General features: G+C 44.6%; 1 protein-coding gene across 2 annotated transcripts; it reads right to left on the bottom strand.

Moving 5' to 3' along the window:
• Positions 1 to 757: 757 nt before the first annotated feature.
• Positions 758 to 5,495, bottom strand: LOC109748478 (uncharacterized). 2 transcript variants are annotated; one of them, XM_020307506.4, is made up of 8 exons: positions 4,966 to 5,495; positions 4,268 to 4,407; positions 3,963 to 4,062; positions 3,782 to 3,880; positions 3,341 to 3,688; positions 2,714 to 2,806; positions 2,430 to 2,636; positions 758 to 1,326 (listed from the first exon to the last, which is right to left on the bottom strand). In XM_020307506.4, the coding sequence occupies exons 1-8, from the start codon at positions 5,350 to 5,352 to the stop codon at positions 1,063 to 1,065; spliced, it is 1,638 nt and encodes a 545-aa protein (XP_020163095.1). In that variant the 5' UTR covers positions 5,353 to 5,495; the 3' UTR covers positions 758 to 1,062. The 2 variants fall into 2 exon arrangements, with proteins under 2 accessions (XP_020163095.1, XP_040254612.1); XM_040398678.3 differs by having other exon boundaries at positions 3,963 to 4,051; positions 4,966 to 5,453.
• Between the last annotated feature and the right edge of the window lie 5,934 nt (positions 5,496 to 11,429).

Genomic DNA, 11,429 nt, shown 5'->3' with positions numbered 1-11,429 from the left:
ATTGTCCCACTCTATGTTAATACCAGAGAAGAGGAGTACTATATGTACACTCCACCGAATGAATCATCTTACTCATTTGTCTCGCTAGACATTTCTAGTCAGATCAAGCTTAATATCTGGTCAGAGGCCGAACAATCTTGGCAAACCATATTTGCCTACCCTGTTGATTTCTGCGCTCCGACTATAACCTGCGGACCTTTCACGATCTGCGATGGCAGTGCGCAGCCACCCTGTGACTGCATGGAGAGCTTCTCTAAGAAGTCGCCATGGCATTGGGATTTTGGTGATCAAACACAAGGGTGCATCAAAAATACACCGCTGTATTGCTCCAGTCACAAGAACACGACAAGTTCAACAGACACGTTTCACCCCATTGCTCGGGTTACATTGCCCTACAACTCACAAAGCGTAAACCTTGCTACCACTCATAGTATGTGTGAGGAAGCTTGTCTGAACTGTGCTCCTGCACTGCTTATTCCTATGGCAATACCAATTGCTCTATCTGGCATGGAAAATTGCTTGCTGAAAATCGCAATGATGGCATTAAAATTGATTTTGAAGATATTCTTTACCTCCGCCTTGCAGCCAAAGATCTGCCAAGTTTGCCAAAGGACAAAAGAAAACCAAATGTCAGAGTTGGTTACTAATGCTCATGGTGTTGCTAGTTCATATAAAGCACGCTCCATATGATGGATGGCGATCGCCGATACAGCGACTCACTAGGGTTGCTCTAAGAAAAGAAGCCAAATACACCAAATTCAGGAATCAAACAGTGCCATTTAGAGAAGACGAAGCCTGTTGTTTAACGGCGACATGATCTTGCAAGACTTTTACATAGATAATTCTTGAACATGGATAGCCTATAACGAAAAGGGTATGAACAAGAATCGCTTTAGAATGCTCCACTCACGACAGATACACGTTGCCCCTTTTATTTGTGCAAGGGGCGCCAACACCTAGTCACCTACCCCTCCTGAAACGCACCCATAATTTGTTTATTACAATCGCAGACTAAAGACTACCATGAGTGTGATATCTACTAGTACGAGTAACTGTTAACTCTTAAAGTCCAGGAATTGATTCAAGGGTATACGTCTCTGACGTAGGGAGGCCATTCTCCGGGGTAGGATGCGTTTTTGACTGCTCCAACACGTTCAGCGTCTGAAGGTAGGAGTAGGAGGCGTTGCGATTCGGAGGCGGGCTTGGGTTGGTTATCTTGCTCGCCAGGAAACGCCGGATCAGGCCTCTAAGGAATGGAGCCATGGTGTCTGGCTCGTACTCCAGAAAGTACATGATCCCTCCCATGCACATGCAGAAAAGACCCACCTGAAATTTTCCCAATGTTACCAGTACTTTCAAAGAATCTGTTAAGCATGGAACAGAGCGAAATACAATGAAAATACAGAGGAAAAAGTTGGTACTCGTATTTCAAGTATAGAAACAGATACTATCGCTATCAAGTGAAGATTACGCACTGCAACCCAGAGTAATTCTAGCAGATTTTTCTCATTATCTGCGGGTTTAAATTCTTTTAAAAAACAAAACAAAATGAAAGGGACTTTCAACTGTTTGTGGTTACTGTGGCTGTTTGGTTCCAAACCTTGACAGCCAAAGTTAAGATAAAACAAAATGAAAGACACTTTCAACTGTTTGCGGTTACTGTGGCTGTTTGGCTTCAAACCTTGAGAGCCAAAGTTTGCGCTACCAGACTTTAGCCACCTTGACCAGATTTACCAACCATTTCGTGCAGTTTATGATCATTTTTTGTAGCCAAACACTGATAGCCAGTAAGACCACCTGGATTATAATGACCGCAAAAATATGACACAGACCAAAGACACCAAACAGCTAGTTTCTTCCTGAGACACTACACAAAACTTACCATGTCAGACTGCCAACATGATACCCTCTTGCAGTTGCACTTAATTGTTGGAACTAATCCAGCATCTAGAAGTCAAGTCCCGATCACCACTATCATTTAACCTAGCTAAAGTTATAATACTGATTCTTCAAAGGCTATCTTCCACAACAATTTGTATCTCAGCAAACTGCACTATAATATTTTCTCAACACGACCTCTACGTAGGTTAAAGGATCCCTTGCGGTGATCAAGGCAAAAGGCACACTGCTATCACCATAAAATGTCCTACTTCTTGGGCAAAGGATAACTTTAGTTGACATTGTCTTTCACTCAGATCACATTAATTAAATACTCCCTCCGTCCCAAAATTCTTGTCTTAGATTTGTCTAGATACGGATGTATCAAGTCACATTTTAGTATTAGATACATCCCTATCTAGACAAATCTAAGACAAGAATTTTGGGACGGAGGGAGTACCAACTAAAGGACATAGTACAAGCAAACTTCAAATAGCTTCTCTTGAAGAGCTGAGGCCAAAGGAAAAAATATTGGCTACAAAGAAGCTTACCTCAGCATTTTTTATATTTGGGAGGAGGTGGCGGTTGATCAATATATACCATAGAGATTCTCCAGCACGGGGAAGTACGTAGAGAGCTAACTCCGCTCGTCTTGCTTTATTCTCCAGGAGAATCGAAAGACCAGACAGTAAACCACCAAACCAATACACAAGTTTGTGGTCTTTGCTTGCAACTTTACGGTGCAAACAGATGGCAGACTACCAATGATGCCAGAAAGGTATTACAATCATGAAAGAATTATGTGGAAAGGAACATGCTAGTTACTGATAATTACCTGGAAGAGAGTGACAAACGCAGACAAAAAAGTGGTAGAGCGAACTGCACCCACAAGAGCACGCCAGCAGGTTGCAGCTGGGGATTCCAAAAACTATTTGATCAAGCAATTTTATGAATTAGATAATCGACATTGGAGATGGGTATGAATGAACAGATATACTCCCTCTGAAACTAATATAAGACGTTTTAGGTCATTACTTTAGTGACCTAAAACATCTTATATTAGGTTAAATACTCCCTCCGTCCCAAAATAGTGACTCAACTTTGTACTAACTTTAGTACAAAGTTGAGTCACTTACTCCGGGACGGAGGGAGTAACAAATAATGAGGCTAAATATTTAAGCCAATCTAGGCTGTTTAGGACTTGGGGGCCAATATTCTATTTCACTGGTAGAATAAAAATCAAAGAATGAACCAAGCACATTTGCAATTAGAGAAAGTTAAAGTCGTACAAATATGGTGGACAATACAATTTGAAGGTACTTGTAAGATTAGTTTTTCTTTGAAGCATCAAATTTTCTAGGAAACAAGCATACCACACACATGTTAATGCAATCACGTGCCAAGTTTCAGTTTTACAGCAGTCTTCGACTATATAGAGGAAATATAGTTGGTGACAAGTTACCTTTTGAAGACGTAGAACAACAAAGGGGACAAATGTCAATGAGAAATACAGAGGGAACGTTTTCTTGAATGTTGATGAAGTGACAGTAACATTATGAGCCAAGCACGATGCTCTGTCAGGATGAATAACAGAGCATGGAATAATTGACGGACTTCTTGTTAAATTTATCAAATTTGAATTCTTCTTGTTTGCGAAATAGGCCGAGAGGCCAATGAGATCCACATGGCCACCTCTGCAGCTATCTCTGACAGCCTTGTAAACAGGTTCTGCAACTGGTCCTGTCTTTTGGATGAAGTCTCGGTAAGATTTTGGTAAGCTTTCAGGCCTCATTACAAAAGCATACATAATCTGCAATGATAAATCAAGTGATTACACAAGCTTTTCCCTCCATAACAAAATCCTCATTAGATTAAAGCAAGTCAGCCATTTTCATTTAGTTACCTGGGCAGATGCGACAGAAAAAAGTAATGCATCTCCATGTCTCCAATGGCTACCCCAGAAGTGGAATCTATTTTTAGACTTTGCAGAGTTATATGCACACTGAAAGGATCAAGCAGTACAACATGAGGACGATATACTTTACACGCAAGTTCAATACAAAATTACTCCAGTTGTTGCTTACCTGAGCAAGCCTTGCTAGAAGATATAGAGAAAGGGTGCGTCTCCTACTCGAATCATCTAGTGCTAGTATCGCCAAGCCTGCCACCGAACCTGATAATATTCTGCTCCATCACGCCCTTCAGTTGAGTCATGAATATGTTTGACAAAAATCGTATAACAGAAAGTATCCTATTTTGAACCTCTTCAGGGACATTCCCAGGTCCAAGCACTGATTAAGTGATTAGCGCACACTTATGTTGAACATGTGTCCTAATCAATCAAATAAGAGGAATGTAAACAACGGGGCATAAGTCTCCAGTTACTTACGCATTGAATGGTGTTTCCTTTTTGCGAAATCTCCTAAGGAAACATCGCAGTGCATGATATGATCCAGTGAATCCTCCAAAAAGTAACCCTACCCGGCAAGCTTCCTCCCTTACTATTAGATCTTTCTCCGAAACCAGTTGCTGTAGATAAATAGAAGATTTGAGCGAGAACAAATATTATTTGGTACAAGCTACATTTCTATGTTTCACTCATTGATCAAAACAGAGGGAGGTAAAAAAAACCGGAGATGAAAACTAATGAATCGATGAGAAGGACAGAACAACAGCAATAAAACACAGCTGGCCTACAAAAGAAATTGCTATTTCTCTGGGAAGGGGTGTGAGTGTGGGCAACACAAGAGGAAGCAGACCAATTCAATGCATAGCAGGAAATATTCTGTAAGGACATCAGTTAAAGCAATCAGCCTGAGTAACACCATGTACTACTGTACTTATTATCCCCGCTACAGACACAACAGCTGGACAGAATATTTTACTCGTACACAACAAATAGTAGAGTCAACTCACTGCCCCTTATTCGAGTAAGTAATAATCATAGAGATGGTGATATCACCTAGCTGTAACATATCCACATACATTATAGCAACGAATTCGGACTAAACCCAATATATACTGTAGATTAGATATGAAGAAGAAGAAATCGCAGAAGAAGAAAGAGTTGGTAAGGTTTTTTGGGACCTTGAGATCGAGGAGCGAGGCGTAGGATCTGCGGCGCGCGAGCTTGAAGGCGCGGAGGAGGATCCCGATGCCGACACGGACGCCGTAGGAGAGCAGGAAGGTCTGGCACAGATTCCCCGCCGCGTGCGCCGCGCACGACTCCCCCTGGTGCACGCAGCACCCCCACCCACCCCCTTTGGCGGCCTCCTCATCCCGGCCGTGGCTCTGGTGGAGCTCCTGGATGGCCTCGCGCAGCCGCTCCTCCGCCTCCCGCAGGCGCCTCGCCGCCGCCTCGGACACCTGCGGCTGCGATGGAGGCGTGGGGGGCGGGGGAGGAGGAGGGCGCGGGCCGAGTGTGGGCTCCGCGCCGGCGGAAAGGTCGAACGAGGGCGTCGAGAGGAAGGGCATGGGGCCGTGGACCGGGGCTCCGGCGGGTTCGTTCCCTTGGCTTGGCTTCTGGGGCTCGTCAGTCTAATTCCGCTGCTGCGTGTCTTGCTCTCGCTGGGGTTGAAGAATTGATGGCTAGCAGTTTCGTTCGTAAGGAAAAGGGTATGGTGCGTCGTGCGGGTTACGGACGGCGGTGGGCACCAGACGTCACGCCAACGGCCGATGGGGTACACGCACGTACTCGGTGCTCCTACCGGCGATGGAGACTGGGACGGACAGCTCGGAAATGGATTGTTCTGATTTAAATGCATGTTCAATTAATTGGATTGTACTGAGGAAAATAAAAATAAAAAAATAAAACAATAACTAGACATTTTTGCGCGTAACTATGAACAACTCAACCACAATATGTTGAATTAAAACATTGTTGAAAACGTGTACAAACAAAAAAAACGTCTTACGATCACCCAGGAACAATATGAAGATGCATAGAGGGTTTGGATCAACGATCGTTACCGACTGCGGAGTTGCAGCGAAAGTAGACGAGTCGGTGTAGACCATACTTGGAGTCCCTCGAACCGTTAATGACGATCCCGCGAATGGAAGACCGAGAGCACAATCTCTCTACTTGGTTGAAAGCATACGGTCTTCAAGATCCGGACCGCTTCGCCATCCAGAGCTAATCGTCGTCGGAGAATTAAATGGGGGAGATTAGAACCACATTGGGCTTCTAGTTATGAGGATTAGAGGAACTAGGTCTAGCTCTAATTAGTCAACTAGGACCAACTAGAACTAGAACTAGAACTAGATGAATTAGAGGAGGCTCCAAAACTTGTATATACAATAGGGCACAATACCTCGAGTATATATAGGTTAGAGGGGGAGAGGAGGGCTTCCACCAAGGAGAGAAAGGCCCTCCTTGCTGCGTCGGGCAGGGAAGAGGAGTTGAACTCCTCCCCCACTAGGATTGGCTCCCCTCCCCATAAGGAGGGGGGCGCCAACTCCACTTGGGCCTTTGTGGCCCAAGTTGCCTTACACCTCTTGGCCTTTTAAGGCCCCTTGATATTTTATTAAATATAAAAGTCTTCTAATAATTACTACAGCCTTTTATATATAATTTAACATCACCCGAAACATTTTTCACCTATATATATTAATTATCGGGAATACCCGGTATTGCCCGATAAACTCTGAAACTCTTTCGGTGACCTCGAAACGCTTCCGATTCCTCTTGAAACTATTCTGAATATTAACGAAACAATTCCACACAAAAAATCTCGATACTCTCGTCCTACTAACACTCAGCAGATCATGATCACCTTAAGTTTCTGACCCCGTAGGTTCGGTAATCACAGACATGAATGAAATCCCTTCGTTAAGTGACCGATAGCGGAACTGTGGACGTCCATATCAATCCCTATGACTACATGAATGACATTCGAGTGAACCTTTTGGTTATTATGTGATGTTCCCTTTGCTATGTGATGTTTCCTTTGCTTCACAATACTTTACAAAACCCGTGATGCATCGGTATCCTACTGAATCATGCACATGCTCACTATACCGTTGACCTCATTGCCGGTTTTGTTCTTCTTTCTCGTTTGTCTGCCAGACGATGATGGATGTCGTCACACCGGGAGGGCCCTAAAAATATCTCTCCACGTCGGAGGAGCAAATCCCACTCTTCAGCTATCCAGTCCCTTGTCAAACTTTTTGATGAACCTGTAAGTTGTCGTTATGATCACCTAGTTACGGATGACGCTTGAGCTATCCCAAAGTACACCGTAAGGTAGGAAGTGACTACGATACTCTCATGGTCCGATGAACTAAAACACATGCTAACACTCTGTGTTATAACAATTGATTTCAGACGATATTATCTCAAAGTATAACAAACAAGTTTGTGTCGATTCAATATGATCGTTCTTCTAACCTCATACTCTTAGTGTCGTTTTAGGACTATCCTTACACTTAATAATATCCTAAGATCCAGAAAACATGATCACCAACAACACGTGAGCCAGTCTTAGAGGCAAGACCGGGAACCTATATTATACTATTTATCATTTCACACGTGCATGCGAATTTTCCACTGAATCGCATATTCGAGAATCATAGCAGTTATAGCATGAAACATAAACTCTTAATTATGAAAATGGAAATATAATAATACAATATTATTACCTCTAGGGCATATTTCCAATAGTCTCCAACTTGCACTAGAGTCAGTAATCTAGTTTACATAGTCTCTCTAACACCTATTGAAAGCACAAGTGCTCCCTTGGTGGTTTTGGTAATTAATGTCAACATATATTTTGTTGGACAAATAGTTTTTATCTAGTATATTTCAGATAATTTCAAAAGTGTCATGGCAAGGACAAGAGGATGTGGAACTCGTTCAAAATGCGAAGGAGATGGATTGGCAAAAGCTCAAGACCCTACTTTTTTTTGTTAAGTGATCCAAGATCACATTGAGTCCATAGAAAAGCCAATACTATTAAAAGGGGATGAGGTGTTACTTAATGATCTTTTTGCTCGAGTGCTTAGTGACATTACTCCAAAACTCTCAACCACTTTCTCCATCCAAATATGTCCAAACCCTACATTCCAACTCGGCCCCACCGAAATTTCCTATCCGTAGCCACCGAGTTCATCTGGACTTAGCCAGTGCCAAACCTTAACAAATCGGATCCACCGATATGGATCTCGGTCCCATCGAGATGGCCCTGATAGCTTTCTGTTGCTAGTTGCAATTGTTTTGGTCCCACCGAGAATTGCAATCGGTACCACCGAGATGGCTTGCCAACTCTCTGTTGCCTTATTGCTTCACTTCGGTCCCACCGAGTTGATGCAATCAGTGCCACCGAGACGAGGTTTGCCCTAGCCATTGCACATTGGTCCCTCCGAGTTGTTCCAGTCGGTCCCACCTAGATTCCTAACGTTCATATCTTTTACACAGGTTGGTGCCACTGAGACTTCTGATCAGTGCCACCGAGTTGGGTCAAAAGTGTGTCACTGTTGGATTTTGTGTGGAGGATATATATATACCCCTCCACCCCTTCTTCCTCAGAGAAGAGAGCCACTAGAACATGCCTACACTTCCACCATTCATTTTCTGAGAGAGAACCACCTACTCATGTGCTGAGATCAAGAGATTCCATTCCTATCATTTGAACCTTGATTCCTAGCCTTTCCCAAGTTGCTTTCCACTCAAATTCTTCTTCCACCATAGCCAAATCTGTGTGAGAGAGTTGAGTGTTGGGGAGACTATCATTTGAAGCACAAGAGCAAGGAGGTCATCATCAACACACTGTCTATTATCTTTTGGAGAGTGGTGTCTCCTGGATTGGTTAGGTGTCACTTGGGAGCCTCCGACATGATGTGGAGTTGAACCAAGAAGTTTGTAAGGGCAAGGAGATCGCCTACTACATGATAATCTAGCCGAGTGAGGCAAGTCCTTCATGAACGATGCCCATGTTGGGGTAGACAAGCTTCTTCGTGGACCCTTCGTGGGTGGAGCCCTTCGTGAACTTGTGCAGCCGTTACCCTACGTGGGTTGAAGTCTCCATCAACGTGGACGTACGGTAGCACCACCTATCGGAACCACGCCAAAAATCTCCGCGTCTCCATTGCGTTTGCACCCTCCAATTCCCATCCCTTTACATTCTTGCACTTGCATGATTTACTCTTTTCGCTGCTCATACTCTTGCTATGCTTGTGTAAAATGTATTGTGGGCCCATTAACACATGCTAAACTCAACCTTAACTTGAAGAAACTAAAAGCTACCACTTTTACTTGTTAAGGGCCTAATCACCCCCTCTAGACCCCTCTTCTCGATCCTTTCGATTGGTATCAGATCATTGGTCTCCATTGCTTTGGTTTAATCACCATTGGAGGAAGAAGGACGAGTCTAGTCCAGGAGTATTAGACATAGAGTGCCTATTCTTGATGGGGAGTTTTGTGGTTCTTGGAAAAATGAAATGCTTGAGATCTTCAGTGAATATAATTTGAGAAAGTATATTCTTAGCCCTTATGTGCCTCCCATTAATCCTTTGCATCCTACCCCCAATGAGTATCTTGACATGGTTCACAATCTTAGAATTGTTAATCTTATCATTAGAGAATTGCCTAGAAATGAGCTTGTTTGCTTGCAAACTCTGAATGCGCATACACTATATGGAATTACCTCGAGGAACGCTTGCCAAACTATTCCTTGAAATATCTGAATGAAATTCTTCAAAAGTCCATTGCTTTTCACAAGATGAAGCCTAGTGACCCTAAGTTTGATGAATGCGTTGGGGAACGTAGTATTTTAAAAATTTCTACGATCATGCAAGATCTACCTAGGAGAAGCATAGCAACGAGCGGGGAGAGTGTTTCCACGTACCCTCGTAGACCGAAAGTGGAAGCATTAAGTAACACGGTTGATGTAGTCGAACGTCTTCGCGATCCAACCGATCAAGTACCGAACGCATGACACCTCCGCGATCTGCACACGTTCAGCTCGATGACGTCCCTCAAACTCTTGATCCAGCAAAGTGTCGAGGGAGAGTTCCGTCAGCACGACGGCGTGGTGACGGTGATGATTAAGTAATCCGCGCAGGGCTTCGCCTAAGCACTACGTGAATATGACCAAAGGCGTAAACTGTGGAGGGGGAGCCGCACACGGCTAACAATGTTTGTTGTGTGTTCTAGGCGCCCCCTCCCCACATATATATAGGTGGGAGGGGGAGGGGAGCAGCAAGGGCGCGCAAGTAGAAGGAATCCTACTTGGGGGCCTTGTCCAATTCGGCCTCTCCCCTTCCAAAAGTGTTGGAGGGGGAAGGAAAGAGAGGGGGAGAGAAGGGAAGGGGAGGCTGAATCCTCCTCTTTCCTTTCTCTCTTCCCCTCCTTCCTTCTCCTCCTATTTGGCATATATGGGGCGCACCAGCTCACTAGGGGCTGGTATGTCCTGCCCTTGGCCCAATAAGGCCCATATCTTTGCGCGCGCGGGGGGGGGGGGGGGGGGGGGTTCCCGGAACCCCTTCCGGTGACCCGATACGTACCTGGTACCCCCATAACACTTCCGGTGTCCGAATACTATCATCCTATATATGAATCTTTACCTCTCGACCATTTTGAGACTCCTCATCATGTCTGTGATCTCATCCGGGACTCCGAACAACATTCGGTCACCAAATCACATAACTCATATAATACAAATCGTCATCGAACGTTAAGCGTGCGGACCCTACGGGTTCGAGAACTATGTAGACATGACCGAGACACATCTCCGGTCAATAACCAATAGCGGAACCTAGATGCTCATATTGGCTCCTACATATTCTACGAAGATCTTTATCGGTCAAACCGCATAACAACATATGTTGTTCCCTTTGTCATCGGTATGTTACTTGTCCGAAATTCGACCGTCGGTATCATCATACCTAGTTCAATCTCGTTACCGGCAAGTCTCTTTACTCGTTCCATAATGCATCATCCCGCAACTAACTCATTAGTCACATTGCTTGCAAGGCTTATAGTGATGAGCATTACCGAAAGGGCCCAGAGATACCTCTCTGATACACGGAGTGACAAATCCTAATCTCGATCTATGCCAACCCAACAAACACCTTCGGAGATGTTGGGTAACGTAGTAATTTCAAAAAATTTCCTACGCGCACGCAAGATCATGGTGATGCATAGCAACGAGAGGGGAGAGTGTTGTCCACGTACCCTCGTAGACCGACAGCGGAAGCGTTATCACAACGCGGTTGATGTAGTCGAACGTCTTCACGATCCGACCGATCAAGTACCGAACGCACGGCACCTCCGAAGTTCTACACACGTTCAGCTCGATGACGTCCCTCGAACTCCGATCCAGCCGAGTGTTGAGGGAGAGTTTCGTCAGCACGACGGCGTGGTGACGATGATGATGTTCCACCGACGCAGGGCTTCGCCTAAGCTTCGCGACGGTATTATCGAGGTGTAATTTGGTGGAGGGGGGCACCGCACACAGCTAAAATATCGTATATCAAGTGTGTTCTTAGGTGCCCCCCTGCCCCCGTATATAAAGGAGCAAGGGGGAGGCCGGCTGCCTATGGGGCGCGCCAAGGAG

This window comes from Aegilops tauschii, chromosome 2 (assembly GCF_002575655.3).
Source record: "Aegilops tauschii subsp. strangulata cultivar AL8/78 chromosome 2, Aet v6.0, whole genome shotgun sequence".
NCBI classification, from domain to species: domain Eukaryota; kingdom Viridiplantae; phylum Streptophyta; class Magnoliopsida; order Poales; family Poaceae; genus Aegilops; species Aegilops tauschii.
The sequence above is the reverse complement of the archived record's forward strand: the minus strand, read 5'-3'. Positions and strand labels throughout refer to the sequence as shown.

Bases quoted from the DNA above. Each gene is read 5' to 3' on its own strand.
- LOC109748478 (XM_020307506.4), bottom strand. From the start codon at position 5,352: ATGCCCTTCCTCTCGACGCCCTCGTTCGACCTTTCCGCCGGCGCGGAG. The intron at 3,881-3,962 runs GTAAGCAACAAC...TGATCCTTTCAG, and splicing joins TTCTAGCAAGGCTTGCTCAG to TGTGCATATAACTCTGCAAA. The intron at 1,327-2,429 runs GTAAGCTTCTTT...GGAAAATTTCAG, and splicing joins CAAATATAAAAAATGCTGAG to GTGGGTCTTTTCTGCATGTG.